The sequence below is a fragment of the Capricornis sumatraensis genome, chromosome 13 (genome assembly GCF_032405125.1).
Source record: "Capricornis sumatraensis isolate serow.1 chromosome 13, serow.2, whole genome shotgun sequence".
NCBI lineage: Eukaryota > Metazoa > Chordata > Mammalia > Artiodactyla > Bovidae > Capricornis > Capricornis sumatraensis.
Genome location: NC_091081.1, coordinates 26,482,761 through 26,499,225, shown reverse-complemented (window position 1 = coordinate 26,499,225; position 16,465 = coordinate 26,482,761). Strand labels below are relative to the sequence as shown.

At 45.2% G+C, this 16,465-nt stretch overlaps 1 protein-coding gene across 2 annotated transcripts in view; it reads right to left on the bottom strand.

Moving 5' to 3' along the window:
• FYN (FYN proto-oncogene, Src family tyrosine kinase) overlaps positions 1 to 16,465 on the bottom strand; it is a 117,060-nt gene that overhangs the window by 42,306 nt on the left and 58,289 nt on the right. For both annotated transcript variants that reach the window (XM_068985356.1, XM_068985357.1), the window contains exons 2-4: positions 11,188 to 11,445; positions 9,275 to 9,371; positions 1,866 to 1,964 (exon numbers count right to left, since the gene is read on the bottom strand). In XM_068985356.1, the coding sequence (XP_068841457.1) occupies positions 1,866 to 1,964; positions 9,275 to 9,371; positions 11,188 to 11,434 (443 nt within the window). In that variant the 5' untranslated portion in view covers positions 11,435 to 11,445. The remainder of the gene's footprint in view (positions 1 to 1,865; positions 1,965 to 9,274; positions 9,372 to 11,187; positions 11,446 to 16,465) is intronic.

Below are 16,465 nucleotides of genomic sequence, written 5' to 3'. Positions count from 1 at the left end.
TGACAATTGGGTAATGTTTCCGCACTAGATGCTGGGTGAGCAGCAGGTGCTTCTAGAGCCCCAGGGAGAACTTGGTGGCACTCCATTGGAATCTGTGCACAGGGACAATTTTTAGAATGTTTGACTGTGAAAGGATCCAGTTTCTAAAATGAAGTTTCAATTCATTATACATGAACACAGCTATTATGTGTTCACTGTCAAGTTCTTTTGTGAATGAGCGAGCTTCCCTGAAGATAAGAAAAGACACACTGCATGCCAGCTCCTTTGTGACTTTTAAAGGCACAAGACTGCAACAATCCTAACCTTGTGCTAGGGGCTATAAAGGAACTACAGCAATGATTTGTGGGAAATGATTTTCCAGATTTGTATCAATAACCCAATTAAAATGCAGTGTAAACCTGAACAGTGGTGAAAAGGGAACCATTAGAACAATAGAGTGTACTAAGGCAATCGTATTTTAAGACAATGGTAATAAACCGCACATGTAAAACCATGGGTATTATTTTTTAAATGTTATTTTCTTCTTTAAAAAACTATTACAAACATAACTTAAATGTATATTGGGTAGATTCCCTGTTCAGTCAAAGTAATGGTATATTTTGGTGGCATCTTTTATTCTGAAAGAACACAGAGATGTTTGCAAACCTGCGCTAAAATAATGATTCAGGACAGATTCCTTTATTCACTGATGATGAAACACACTCTCTGAGAGCAAAAAGGAGCTCAGAGTCACTGAGTCTTCGACAGTGGAACACAGAACAGATCTTCCTAGAGGAGATACAGGGGAATTAAAGACAAGCAAGCCATCCCACAGGGGAGTCTAGCTGTCCCTGCAGTGCTGACATAAGCGCCGGGCATGTTAAACATCAGAGCCAAAGCGTGGACTCCGGGGCCGACTCTTCTCAGTAACCTTGCTGCAAAGTCAGAACTGCCTCCGGCAGCAGAGGCGGGTCCCCTAGGTATCGGGGCAGTGTGGTGGGCGGTGGGGGAAGGCCCGGCTCCCACGTTCGGGGGATCCTGATCCACCTCCCTTGCCCTCAGTTCAGAGGGGAGGGCCGCCACACGAGCCATCCTGACAGCTCTCAGCTTTGGAAATGCCCACGAATCCCCACAGGCCAGGGGGAGGAACTAGGGTCACTCCCTCTGGGATATTCCCTCAGCCCATCGACCATCTTCTGAAACCGCTATCAGTGAAATCCTTGCACTAACTGCTAGTCACGATTTGCTAAGAAAGAAGCCACCTGAGACTCCATGTCAAAGCAAAGGACCATTTGAAGTGCATGACCATGGGGCTTGCTGAGTGGCAGGACACACTGCACGTGAGTTATTCCTACCTGGGGTGTGAACGGTGTGCCTTTCCAGCACCCCTTTAACACCCGTGTACGCTGAGGAGAAAAATCTCAAATTGATCTTGAACGATTACTTACACCTCCCTTTCTCTCTGTCTCCATCCCTCCTTTCTTCCTTCCCCTCCCCTCTTTTCTTCAGCAGACTGCAGGCTTAGATCCTGGAGCGGCCAGTAATGCAGGCTCTAGGTAGAATTTCATCACGTTCTTATGGTTATTTCTATATATGGCAAGTAATACTGGGTTTTCATTTGAGGTGCTACTATAAAGTTTCTTCTCGAAATAAATGTTTTTAAAACGTGAGCAGGCTTTAAGAAAAACATTAAGTTAATCAGGGTACAAGCATTACGCAATGGGGCAAACACCACGGCATAGAGCCCGAAGGTCACAGCACTGCCACATCCGCTCCCCGCTTAATGGCTCCAGGGAACTGCTTCTTCCTCTTGCACAAGGTTAATGAATTTATCAGGGCAACTAACTTGGAAAAGCAAGTAGTTAAGAGAAAACAGCAAAACGTACTCTTCTGCCTGGATGGAGTCAACTGGAGCCACATAATTGCTGGGAATGTAACCCGTCTCTCCAGTTGTCAAGGAGCGCGCTTCCCACCAATCTCCTTCCCTGGAGGAAAAAAAAAAGAGAAAAGGAAGTGAATATGTCCACCAGTTCAGTGTTCTGCAGTCACAGACTCGGTGTAGTGGGAGCATATGACCACCTTCTAGTCATTCTACTACCTCATTTTTCCAAACAACTCCCACACAGCTTTCTGCGAGGGTCAAATGCGTGCAATCCACATTAGCTGGGAGAGGAGTCCAGCTTTGTCTGTCACCTCTCGCTTTGTTTATGAATTCAGAATGTATGACCCTTCACGAGGGAGCACTGATGGGGAAGAGGGCATTTGGCTTGGTGCGTGCTAAGTTATTTCAGTTGTGTCCGACTCTTTGCAACGCTATGGACTATAGCCCACCAAGCTCCATGGGACTCTCCAGGCAAGAATGCTGGAGTGGGTTGCCATTTCCTACTCCAGGGGATCTTCCTGATGCAGGGATCGAACCTCTGTGGCTTATGTCTTCTGCGCTGGCAGGCAGGTTTTTTTTTTTTTTTTTTGCCACTAGCACCGCCCAGGAAGTCCCTTTGGCTTGGTAAGTGTCTCCAACTTGGAGGGGAAGGGAACTCAATCACTGCCTACTTATGGAAAACATTGTACCAACAACAAAATCGTAATTATGTGAAGTGAGGGATGTGTTAACCAACCTTCTTGTAGTAAACATTTCACAACATACATCTGTCAACCCATCACATTGCACACCTTAAACTTATACAATGTCATATTTCCAATTATATCTCAATAAAGCTGGGAGAAAATAAAGGATGCGCTGATTGTGCTAATTTGGCTAACAGTCTCTACTTCATCCCCAGTGTCCTGGTACCTCTATGCAGGCCACTGGCTTTAACGTTATTTTGTCAGCTAGTAAATGATTTGAAAGAAAGAAAGGAAAAAGGGAGAAGGGGACAGACAGACAACAGACAGACACTATAGTTGCATGTGTGTGTCTGTGTGTTTAGTCGCTCAGTGATGTCTGACTCTTTGTGACCCTATGGGCTGTAGCCCGCCAGGCTCCTCTGTCCACGGGATTCTCCAGGCAAGAGTACTGGAGTGGCTTGCCATTTTCTACTTCAGGGGATCTTCCTGACCCGGGGATCGAACATGTATCTCTTGAGTCTCCTGAATTGGCAGGTGAATTCTTTACCACTGTATCACCTGGGAAGCCCTTCATAGTTACAATTTCAGAAAGGTGGCCTGTTAGGAGGCCCAATAAAGGACGCAGGCTCTCTGAATATCTGCCTTGTTCGCTTTCAAGAAAATGGGTAGAAGAATAAAGCTTACAGTGGGTTATAACTTGCTCATACATTTTCACTCTGAGGTTATTTCATCAGGTATTGACAGCACTGGCCCGAGTCCGGGGGGCAGGGGAGGAAGGGTGGGTGCAGCTGTGTGGGCGCCAGTGCAGGGGGAGGAAAAGACCTCGCTAAGAGGCTGAGAGTCTTAGTCTCAGCACTTCAGCCCGGTGTCTCAGCCACAGCATGGCCTCATCTGTTGGGCGCTCCGTGCTGTGGGCAGACAGATGGAAAGGGGGACGTGAAACACGACTCAGCTTGAGGCAAATGAATAGATGGAATGGTCAGAGTTCATACGATCAGACTCACACAGCTGCACGTGACAGAGAGCACGGGCAGAGCAGAGTGTGTGCCTCCGCCTCCATCAACAAAGGTCAGTGTGTATGTGGGGCTGTAGCTCTGACACGGACGGTGTCACAGAGCCCTCCACGAGACTGTGGTCAAGAGCGGGAGGAGCAAGGGAGGACCCAACTGCCCCTGAGCAGATGGAGGCCTCCCAGACTTTTGATCACCAGATGCCCAGCACCTTCTCTCTTGCCTTTTTTGGTCCTTGGAGGAAGCACGGGCAATTCCAGGCTGTTTGTTTGAAATCACTTTTTCACTGACCTGTGTGTCAAAGCCCTCCGACAGGGAAGAGAAATGTTGGCTCCGGACCCTGGTCAGGATCCTCCCCAGATGGATGCAATTAGGTGGAGGATGACCAGCCTCTGTGTTAAACGCAAGCTTCACTCTGTGACTCAGCCTCTAAAGCCTGACCCTGAGCAAGGTGATGATGAGCAGCCACTCCAGACAGGATTTCACACAACGACAGACAGACGGTGACAAGCCCATCGGTGCTACAGGTGCAGCTGCGGGAAGTGTCAGGTGGCACAAGCCACACAGAAGGGCTCACAAGCAAACAGGGTGCTGGCAAAGCCTTTAAAAAACTGATGTTCGAATTAGTTTTTCAGTCTTTCATTACTCTATTAAATTTAAACAAAGCAATCAAAAGAGGGAGATCATTGCACCCAGAAATTCCTTTATTAAAAATTTTAAATTTAGTTCAAGGAGTAATTTATGCATCCCAAAGACTACAGGTACACCTGTGAACCTGTGAACCCCTGTGAACCCACCACCCCACTTAAGAACTAGACTGGTGCTGGCTGTGTGGAATCTACCCTGTGCAGCTCCCCGAGCTTGTCCCTCTGCCTTGCAGGTTCAAATTATGACATTACAATTGTTAACACTGTAACAGTCTGTATTGGTTTCATTTCTACATCTGTCAAGGGAAATGCGTGCAGTTGCAAGGACATCATCTAAGAACATATGTGGAAGTTTATTTTTTTCTTTGCACACTGCACGTGTTTAAGGAAACTGCTTTGGAGCCATTATCATTTTAATGCGGTGACATTTACCGCTCTGAACTTCCACTAGATGGAGACATTTCATTATAGAAAATAACTACATATCACTGCCAGGCTTTCTTCTCTTTCTCTGTGCTTCCCACCACACACACCTGGGAAATCTCCCAAACAGTAAGGAAAATATTAAGTACTTGCAGCAGAGGCTTATTTATTTTTTACTGTAAAATAACCCTTATTGAGTTAGTTTTAATTGATTTGAATTTAGAAAAAAAAAAAGTCGATACTATCAATTTTCAGGTACATGGAAATGTCATCTGGGACAGGAAACCAATATACTTTGCTCCAAGTTGTGACAAGCCCAGCCTTATCCAGGTGATCAAGTTCTTTCCATTTCAAATCGAGCATTAACTATCTCATTTTGGTTTTGGCACCTAAATAGTTTAGCACTGATTAGAATCCAACTATCAGATCATTCTAAAGTCATGTATTAGGAATTCACGATTTTCTCTTGAACGACTCTATTAATCTCACAAAGGTTTTCAGTTACTCGAGAAGCTGAGAAAGATAAAATCCTTTTCTCTTTTCGAGGCCATCTAGGGTCACTTTCCCCACCACAGGAGATGACAAGGACACAATGTAGTAACTCACATGTTGTGCCCAGACAGGCTGGTGTAGACTGAAGATAGCAAAAGGACCCTTCTGAGCAGATGAATGAATCATGTTTTAATACACTGGAAGCCCAATTCACTTACAAATAAATAACATACTTCATACAAATTATTCAGCTTGATTTAGGAAAACAGGATCTTTACTAGGTTACTTTTTCTTTCTTTGAGTTACCATGAGTAATTAGTATTATTAAAATTGCATTTCTTTAAACAGTTCTTACAGTCCAGTTATTTCATTAATTTAAGAGTTGGTGAGATTTTTCTTCAACTGTTATCTTGCTCTGATTCAAATACATGATTTAAGCCTTGGCTCTGGTTTAGAATAGAAATTTCCATCACAGCTTCCCCTCTTGCTCTAGTTTAAACACATATTAAAAGAACCTCTTCCCATTCTCCAGAGCTGCTCAGAGGGCTTGTGGTCCCAGGAGCTGGGAGTTTGGAGCCCCGATGGAGCCAGGAAATGACATTTGCAAACAGAAGTCAGCCTTGATCTATGGAGCTTTGGCGCATTATTATTATAAATGCTGGATTCTTTCTAAATTTGGTCACCACCCATCTTACTCTCACAGAGCATATCCAAAACAGTTTGGTCAAAAGCTTACATGGGCTCTAAACCAGATTTCTTCTTATTACAATGAAAAGAACTTTAAAGGAGTCACTACTGTAGGCCATGGGGGCTTCCCAGGTGGGTCAGTGACAAAGAATCCACCTGCTAATGCAGAAGTGGGTTTGATCCCTGGGTTGGGAAGATCCCCTGGAGGAGAAAACGGCAACCCACTCCAGTATTCTTGCCTGGAAAATTCCATGGACACAGGAGCCTGGCGGGCTACAGTCCGTGGGGTTGCAGAGAGTTGGACACAACTATTGACAGCACCCTAGGCCACGAGCACTGTTCCACTCTGTAAAACATTGATTATATTTTAGAGTTGCTGTTTCTGGTGGTACAGCAGTAGTCATGAAATGCAAAAATAGGAATAAAACAGGTGAATTCTGTATTCAAAAACGGATCAAGTTTAGTAATGTCCGAACACCCTGCACTGAGCACCTACACCAGTCAGGGAGGGGCCTCTCCTCCCCGTGGTGGGAGGCAGTGCCACCAGCTCGGGCCAGGGGCACAGCCACACAAGCACATCACACGGTTTACGCTGCACCTTAAAACACGAAAGCCTGCCCGGAGGCCTTCAGATTCTGCCTCTGGACAGGGAAAGGAGTGGGAGGACCCACGCTGGGAGGTGTGGCAGCTGCCCCAGGGAGAACACAGCCCTGTCCCTCCCTGTCTTTCAAGGGATGGGAGCCAGGGCCCCAGGAGAGGCTGGGGAAGGGGAGGGAGACGCACGCCATCTGGTTCTGCATTACTGCTTTGTTCTTCCGTCACCATCTTCCCTTCCCTGTTATTACCCTTGACTTCAGCATATTGTGTTTGTTACAAAAACTTTATTTTCAACGCTCCATAACCTTGAAAAAGGGCATTTAAATGGCACGTAGGATGAGAAATTCCACTGGCAAGAAGGAAGAACATTAAAGGGGAAAAAAAATCCTTTGTAATATTGTCTTCTAAGGGAATGGGGTCTGAGCCTCAAATGCCTTCTGTAAACATTAAAGACCACGCATGCAAATCACGAAATATAGATTGAGGTAGATTGGATCTTCCTCGAGTGTTTCTCCAAAATTCCAATCAGAAGCCATTCCAGATCTGACCCAGCTTAACAAAAGAGGAAGTCACAAATTAGATTTTGGCAACGACTGGCTTTCCAAGTGCCCTGCAAACTGGATGTGCAGACCCATGTGCAGTGTGGGGAAAACCTAAGAGAGTCACTTAAGGTACTTCTTATATTTCTGAATTCTTACCTTTTAGAAGTTACAAATGAATTGAAAAGTTCTAACTAATCCTGGCATTTAGGAAATACTGAATAAAATAGGGAGGGGAAGGAAGGTGGTATTTCAGAATTTGAAATTAGCAGCCTCTGACAAGAAGCATTCATCTGAGCATCGAATTAACAACAAGGAATCAGAAATCAGAAGAGATCAAAGCCAAATGCCCCTCCCCCACTTCCCCTCAAACCTGTATGTAACTCCAATGGTTCAGTTTCCTGACTTGGGCCTTTCCAGCCCCGAACCTGACGCTGCACTCAGTATGCCATCCCCACATCTCACCCTTGGCTCTGCCACCTGCTAGCTCCACGTACCTGGGCTACTCTCTAACCTGAGCCTCTGGCTCCTCCTATGTCAAAAGATGACTACGAGACGCACCTCAGTTGCTGTGAAGGGCAAATGAGAACGTCTGCAACTTAGCACATGGCTGGCACCTAAGAGCCCTCAACAAATAGCAGCTGTTCACTAGTTAAAGAAAAATTCCTGTGGCTACAGGAGGAGGGCTGGGGGACGGGGTGGGCAGGTAATGTTCTTCTTGATCCCAGTACACGTTACATAGGTATGTTTCGTTTGTGAAAATTCTGCGAAAGGTACACCTTTAAAAAACTGTGGTAAAATACGTACGACATACAAGGTACCACCTGAACTATTTTCTAGTTGAGTGGTGTTATTGTGTAAGCACCACCAGGCACACTTTTGATCTGTGCGCTTGACCATACGTAATTTAAATAAAAAGTTAAAAAAAAAATCCTATCCACCCCCCTGTTAGTGGTGACAAAAAAAAGTCCTGTAACTAGAGACACAGTGCCTTCTGATGTCTGGAAGAGTCACCGGCCTAATATGGGAGGAATTCCATTCCTGTCCTTGAGAGGTGGTCCTGAGTTGGGGGCGTTTGAGGGGAGGGGAGGGCTTTACAAGGAGGCAATGTTCAGGGCCTGGGGGAGTTCCTTGCTCCAAGGACTACTCCTCTTTCCTGGGATGTGCAGGGTGAGCAGGGCTGTGGGAGAGCAGAAGTGCCAGGCGTCCGGGCCTTTCACCATCACACAATCCAGTTTGCTCAGCAGGCAGAGGGCAGATTAACTGGACCTTTCTAACGGGCTCTCCGCCCTTATTTTCCCCAGACACTAGGGGGCGCTCACGAAGGAAACTTGAGGAGTAGGGGAGGGGGCCTGACTTAGACACACGGGACATCATTTTCTTTTGAGCTTGAATTTTTCGGGCGGGCCCTGACCTGTGCACCTTGCCTGAACCTAATAGAAGCAATATTTAAAAACTGAAGGGAAATCTGACTCATATTTTACTCTCCCTAAAGTGAAAGGGAAGTCGCTCAGTCGTGTCCAACTCTTTGCGACTCCGTGAACTGTGGCCCACCAGGCTCCTCCGTCCTTGGGATTCTCCAGGCAAGAATACTGGAGTGGGTTGCTATTTCCTTCTCCAGGGGAACTTCCCGACCCACGGATCGAACCCAGGTCTCCCGCATTGCGGGCAGACGCTTTAACCTCTGAGCCACCAGGGACGCCCCTAAAGGAAGTATTAAATGGAGCATTTGAAAAATGAGTGATTCTCGCCCTTGCCATTTCCCCATTGCCTGCATAGCGGGCGGTTCCTACTGGCCACATTGAAAAGGCACGCACTGTCGTCATTCTCAAGCGGGCCAAATCGGTTATCCTTCCACCTTACAAAGGTTTTAGTCAACTGCAAATTTTCATTATGGCAAAATGCCTCTACAGGCTTCACCAATTAGAATATTTAGCAGTTTTGAAAATGGAATGTGTTGCCAGCCTTACATGAGGCCAGGGTGACACGTGAAATCTGAAGAAAATCTCAGGGCAGAGAGAGGGTAATATGGGCAGGCAAGCCCCATGCCAATCATCTGAAACTGTAGATTTGTAGAGGGAGACAGCCTTTAAACCAAAACCACTGACTCTGCTTCTACGCTCCCAAAAAGCTCCCTGGACACACAGCACCATAGAATACCACACTGGTTCATCGACTCTTTCCTCAAGTTGAATTGCTAAGAATTAGTGAATTGATGAGCAAGTGCTCTCTTAGCATTTCAGAGATATGGAAAAAGGTGCAGACTGCTAACACTAGAATCACTTCCCGGCCTGAAAGGCACGCCCGCTTTCTTCTCCCGCTCCAAACTTACGAGCTGTTCAATATTTGAAATTTTTCTCCTTTGTGAAAACTCAGGTCATCTTCCGTCCGTGCTTCATAGTCATAAAGGGCCACAAACAGGGTCACTCCTGACAAAAAAACAAAATCAAAATGGGGGAGATTATTACACCAGGGAAAATTAATTCCAAGAAATTAAATCTTCACTAAAGCCTCATTCTCAAAATTTACATCTAATCGGCACTGATAACATCAGGCAGTGTTGTAATTAACGCGTGAAACCAGAGTTAAGAGCTGAGTTTATGCCTCAGTCTTCGTGAAAGGAAGCATTATTTGAGCTGACTAAAACCCAGGGCTGAAGGATTTCTCTCTGCACACTTGGAATGAGTCTTCAGGAAGAGATATATGTTAATATTATATTACGGCCACAACCAAGGGCAACAAGTAGCAACATTACAGTTCAGATGGGCAGAGCTCTGCAGCACTGACAAGACACCCTTTACCTGACACACATTTACCCCCATGAGGAGCCACATCAGGCCCGGGAAAAGACTGCAGAGCGCTCGCCTTCTCCCAGCAGGCATGGGGTGTGTGTGCTGGGTGCACCTCTGGTTCGTTCCCCCCCACCCCACATCCTCCAGAGACAGACGTCCCTAGACTGCCTAATGATTTCTTTCCTTCAGCCCTCCACTCCAGGTGCCTTCCAGAAAGACTGGAAGGATAAGGCAGTGTACTCAGCCTCCAGGCACCCATGTAAGGCCTGCTCTCAAGGGAAAGCTACATTCACCATAAGGATGAACATAAATATTTTTTTTCTACTGAAAAGAGCGTGAAGTGTTGGCAGCACAGAAGTAGCTAGTTGCCCAAAGCTCTGGGTCAGGTCCCCTGGATATAACTATACTACCCTGTTGGGTGCAGAAGGAAGAGAGGCCTTGGTAGTGCCAATTCCCCACGTAAAAAGTATAGCGGGCTATTTTATAGGACCTCTGCTCCTAGCTGAACTGAGAACATAAGGATTGATGTATTTTATATATATTTAAAAAACTTTTATAATAAATAAGACAGTTTTGGAACAAGTTATGTCAAATATCTAGTTACCATGGTTCACATACTGGGAGAGGCTTTGGAAGATTAAGGATGCATGAGATATCTTACAAATATTTCAGAAAACATATGTCTGAGAACACACGCCAGATATTTTACGAAGTATTAGCTAAGTCAGCAAATGCACATAGCAGTGAAATACAGCCTAGGGAAAAAAGAAGGAAAAGTTAAAAAAAAAAAAAAGAGAAGATCCCTTAAGGATACACAGGATTCAATTTTAAAATACAAAAGAGGTGAAAATACTTGCGGGCCGATAAACTCTGCCATATAGAAGGCAATGGGAGGATTAGAGAGAGACAATCAGTGAAGACAAATTGCCAAAAAATAATACAGCCAAATGAGCCCACCAGCTGGGAAGTGACAGGCAGGATGGAGGTTAATTAGGAAGCTGGAAGGGCAGGTACTCCCCTGGAAACACTCTGAACTGGGAGTCGTGGGGAAGGAGTGCTTTCATAGCTGGAGAACTCAAAACATCCACGCTCATATCCAGTCCTGAACCTTCTGATTCAAAAGATCTGGGATTGGGGGCGAGGGTGGGGCTCAGGTATCTGTATTTTGAAAAAGCTGCCTAGTTATTCCAAGCCAGCCAGCCAAGGTTGAGAGCCACTGGACTCAAGTGACTCAGAAAGTTGTGCCTGGTTAACCCTCACAGGATCCTCACAGAGCAGCAGCTGGGGGACCCCCGCGCCGCTGTTGCCAGTATCTAGATTTGTCCATCAAGCTTTAGTGATTTTAAGAGCCTTTCATCTGGTAGCAGGGAGCTGGAGAGTGATTAAAAACTTAAACGTCAAAGGAGCACAAATGTTCAGCTGCTAAAAGATTTAAGAGCAGCTTCATCCTGACCTGTTCCTCCTCTCGTTCGCAAGGTCCCAGTATGAGACGAAGAGTTCACACCCCCGAAGACGGTGAGTCCTTGGCCCCCGGCCCCGTGGAAGTTGTTGTAGTTCGGGATGGAGGTCACGCCGAAGCTGGGGTAGTGCTGAGGAGTGGGGTCTGTACCATAGCGGTACCCGGAGCTCTGGTTCAGACTGCCATCCCTCTCCTCCGTCAGTTTTGTTGCTTCTTTATCCTTACATTGCACACAGCCCATTATCTAAATTCCTGTTGAAAAGAAACAGAAAGAGGCACGTGAACTTGGATGCCCCCTAGTGGCTGGGTTGCTTGACTATAAAGGGGAATCTTTTACAAAATTCGCCATGTGGTATTTCAGGCCTAGAGGGCCATGAAAAGCAGAGGCTGGGGTTGACGGCTGGAAGCAATCTCAGTGCCCTTAACTTGACCATCACATTTATTCCTCATATGCTCTGGGCGATGGGGTCAACACAGAGCATGATGTTCACCATGTAGTATCTTCCCTCATGTGAGGTCTGCACCCTTACAATCCTAATATCAGATGCCTGCCAAAGGCTGTCCAATAATAGAACTTGGTTTTCTCTAATCGCCTTAAAAAATAGTGTATGCTCTCAAAAATGAGTCTGTGCAGTATTAGAATAAAACATTAGAATAAAACCCTCCATCACAGCAAAGGAAATCTGAAGAGAATACAGGCGTGTTGGAAAAGCCAGAATATAGCCCTTAAATAGCTCACTGTACTTCTTCATTCATGGGTACTCATTCACAGACACACATTTGGTAAATTTTAAGCAATAAGATAAGTATCAAAATTAAGAAATAATCACTAGATGAAAAAAATCCAGTTGGCAGAAACTAAGAGGGCTGAGTGTATTCGCAGGATGTCAAGATAGCCTACAGTCAGAAAATCATTTAAACAGGCTAATTAACTTTTAAAATTTCCATTAGCTTTTGACATCTTTCAGAAACACTTAAAAGCTCATTCCCACGTTCTAGAATTAGTGGTGAATTAAAACTTGAATCACTGTCACCCCATCCTCCTTCCAACTAAACCTACGGTGTCGGTGCTGGTCTCAGGAAAGAGCATCAGCCAAGACCCAGGTGTTCTCATATGAGTCCTGAAGCTCGTCCGTCACTGGCTCCTCTTTGTTGATTTCTCAGCCCTGTCTCTCACTCTACCATCCAAACATGCCTGACTTCTCAGTGCTTAAGATTCTATTCTTCCCACTCACCGTTTGTCCTTGAAACATGGCTTTGAACCCCTTTGTCCTCTCCTCTCTGGTTTTTTTCTTTGATATGGACCATTTAAAAAAAGTCTTTATTTGTTACAATATTGTTTCTGTTCTATGTTTTGTTTTTTTGGCCACGGAGATGTATGGGATCTTAGCTTCCTGACCAGGGATTGAACCCACACTCCCTGCATTGCAAGGTGAAGTCTTAACCCCTGGACCACCAGGGAAGTAAGTCCCTCCCTCTCCCTCTATGATACACAATATAATCTTCATGTCTCAGTTAAGAGACACCACTTCCTCTGCAAAGCCTTCTCTGATTCCCCGCCATCCCCCAGGCTGGGGTGCTGCTCTTCCTCAATGCTCATATGGCATCTTGGTTTCTCTCTTTACAGCATCTATTGTGCCATATGAAAACACGGCCTTCCCACTTGTCTCACTGCCCAGTAGATTGTGAGTTCCAGGAAAGCAGGGTCCTGTCCATTTTTGTCATTGCTATATTGCCAGTGGCTGGCACATAGTGGGTGCTCAATAAAGAGCAATTGAATGAGCAGAAATTCTCTAACCCACTGTTTCTCTTTTATCCTTTCTGCCTCAAAGCCAACCCTTCTTCCAGCAACTTTTATCAGCAGTGTGCCCTGTGTTTTAGAATCTACTGGCATGTGTGAGAAGTGAAGAAGATTAAAAAATGGAAGGTGAGTTGGTTAAATGACCCCACTTTGGACTGCAATACCCTGTAATACCCTGTCCAGCTGTCGGCGGGGAGGTAGAAAATGCAATGGATGTTCCTGCCAAAGTTCTGAAAAGTGGCCCATTTGGGAACAAAGAACCAAATAAGAAACACATGACATCACGTGTAACTACATGTATCCACCGGGGAGAGTACAGCTGGTACAGGACCAGAAGGGACATGAGGCGGTGAGGAGCAAGGAAAGAACTAGTATCTCTCTATATCTTGCAAACCAAAATGGGTATGCCACATCAGACACAGAGACTCTGGGGGAGCACTTTTCTGAGCACTGCTTTCATGCCGGCTGGGGTCATGGAAGCAATATCAGACTGTTTAAGGCCCTCTCACATTACATGTTTCAGTAAATACTTATTAAACTGAATGTCAGTTCCTGAGAATGGAAATGTTTGGAAACAAGCCGCCTGCTGCTCGAGCTGAGCTCACCAAATCTGGAACACATTTACGTGTAAATCATTCCAGATTAACTTACAGTGTACTCTGTCCAACATGCTCGCTAACTTATGGTAAACGAATACGATTTTTAACAAGTTTCCAATAGGAAATGCAAAGTATCTCCAAGGCATGATTGGCTGAAGGATTTTCATCATTTGTTGTTGGTGTTATTTCACAAGACTGGTAAATATCTTGCTCACTTCATATGAACCCTTTCATGGTGGAACGTTGCCCTGAGCTTCTACAAAGGCCAATAACACACTGCTTGTCCTAGGTGCTTTTCTCAGGGATGCCACTGATCTGCTGTAGTTGGAGGACGTGTGACCTGAATCACAGAATCACACCATTTAGGCCAGTGGTTCTCAGCTGTGGGTGACTTTGTGGCCCATGACCAAGGGACATGTCTGGCTGCACAACTTGAGGGTTAGGAGGACTGCTGGTATCCAATGGTGAGAGACCAAGGGTGCTGCAAAGCCTCCTACGGCGAACAGGACAGCCTCTAACAACAAAGAATTACCTGGCTCCAAATGTGAATGCATGAAGCTTGAGAAATCCTGATTTATGAAGAAGACAGAATTTATAGCTATATCTTTGAAACAGTATAAGAGCTGTTTTCCTTATATGCATGTGGTTAACACTGCAATCCAGAACGCCTTCCTTAGGAGAACAGGTATGCTGGGGCGAAAAACGCAATTTAAAAAACTGACATAAAGTGCTGTTTTTTCTCGAGAAGTTCATTCCTGTGACAGAGTAAATAATCTAAAACCACTGAGAACTCTCATTACAAACTACTCTTTCAATTCCATCAAAACAAAACCCTACATCAGAAACCTATTGAAAACAGAACCTTACATCTAACCAAACTAAGAAAAAAAATCTTTCAAGAATCTACTGGGACCAGCCTCTCAGAACTATCTAAGGTGCTGCCTCCGGGGCCACAGTCTTCATTTTGCCCCAAATAAAATGTAACTCACAAATATCCAAAAAGAAAAAAATCTACTAAAAAAAGTATTACTACTGTAATAAATGTTTAACAGCTTTTATATAATTTTATGAAACAAAGGGTTGGCTTTGAGGCAGAAAGGATAAAAGAGAAACAGTGGGTTAGAGAATTTCCGCTCATTCAATTGCTCTTTCTTGAGCACCCACTATGTGCCAGCCACTGGCAATATAGCAATGACAAAAATGGAAGGAAACAAATAGTAAGCTCCTTGGAAGCAGCGATTATTCTTCAGTTTTCCTTTCATTATTGCATCCCCAGGGCCCAGAACAGTGCCTGAAACACAGCAGGTACTCAATAAGTTATGTGTTACATGATTAAATGCAGAAACCCGAAACTCAATCAGAATTGTTTTGGAGAAAATTCTCTTTTCTAGAAGGGACAGCTCCGTTACCCCTTCACATGCTTGCAATTTTGCGTAAGAAATGTTTCTGCTCGGATCTTGCTTATCCTCTTCACTGCGTTGACAAACATGAAGAAAAGGAAATAAATCAGGAAACGCAGGCTCAAGTTATTAAAAGCTACATTTCAATGAAAATATTTGTATAAGAACTTGTGGTCGTCTTCTTCCCACTTGAGGTGGTCAGACTAACCATTTCCTGATGAAAGGGGTCAGAAGATGCTATGAGTTGTACTGAGTGTGCCTTCAGGCTCCTTGCCATGAAGAAAAGTTCTCAGCATTCAGGTTACAATAAAAACATCCTTATTATGTACAGTTCTGTAGTGTGGCTTTTACGGCCCATGCTGTGCATCCATCGTGAACATACAAAGCACTAATACACTAGCTCAAGACCTGTGCGGCACTGGGAAATGCTGAATAATGCCATTCGAAAGTGGGGCCCCAGGAGTCCTCTGATCAGTAAATCACACGTCATGACCACTGTCCTCCGCACATCACCAGGCCTAGAAAAACTGATGCACAGCGCTTTGACCAGCAGGATCCTGTACCTGTGGTCAAGGTATTCATTAGAGCTGTGAAGACCCCTATTCGCCAATCCTTCTGCAAACAGACGGGCTCTGCTTCTACTATATAAGTAAAACCTGATTTACTTAAAGTTTCCTTAGTCTTGCGGGTGCTCTCATATGTGCCGTAAGAGCATGAAACAATGGGCAGAAATCACTAAAGAAAGAATTATCCCAGGACTTCCACGCCCCCTTCCTATGAGAGTGATGGATATCATCCATCCATCCCATGGGTGGCCTCAGAGTCCTTTTTCACATAGCCCTTGAGTGGTTGACGGAAGCTGACACGAAGGATGGAATCTATCCGCTACTCTGGGCACAGGCTACTTTGGTCTAGCACGAGTCTGGTGGAATGTACGTTCCCTCCGCTGATGCCACAGAACCCGGTCTGGTCGGCTAGGTGCACGTTAAACACAGATTCGCCCACATTTCCTCATATGCCAATCAATGAAGCAACACTTGTATGCCCAGGTTACACCACAGCAGGACTTGTAAGATTTCAGGCGTGTGAGCTAAGTACCAGAAAAGGAAAATAGCCACTGGTGGTCTTCTGCAAAGAGCAAATGATTTTCTCTTGAGACACACAAAGAGGATAGCAGGAGGAGGAAGGGGAAACTGACAACAATTTCAACAATGTAAGCACTTTGCCTGAGAAACCAACCGAGGTGGGTGTGGAGAAGAGAAGAGCTCTCAGACGTAAGTGCCAGCAAGGCTCTGGACAGCCCAGACTGCAGAGTGACAGGAAGAACACACTGGCCTGGGCGCTGATGTGGCATGATTCCTGGGGCTCTCATTCACCATCTCTTCAGCTGCTCTCTGCTCTACCTGGGTGGGTATCACGAGGAAAGTGAAAAAATGGGAAAGGGAACTAAACTAAGAACCTGGAAACCAAAC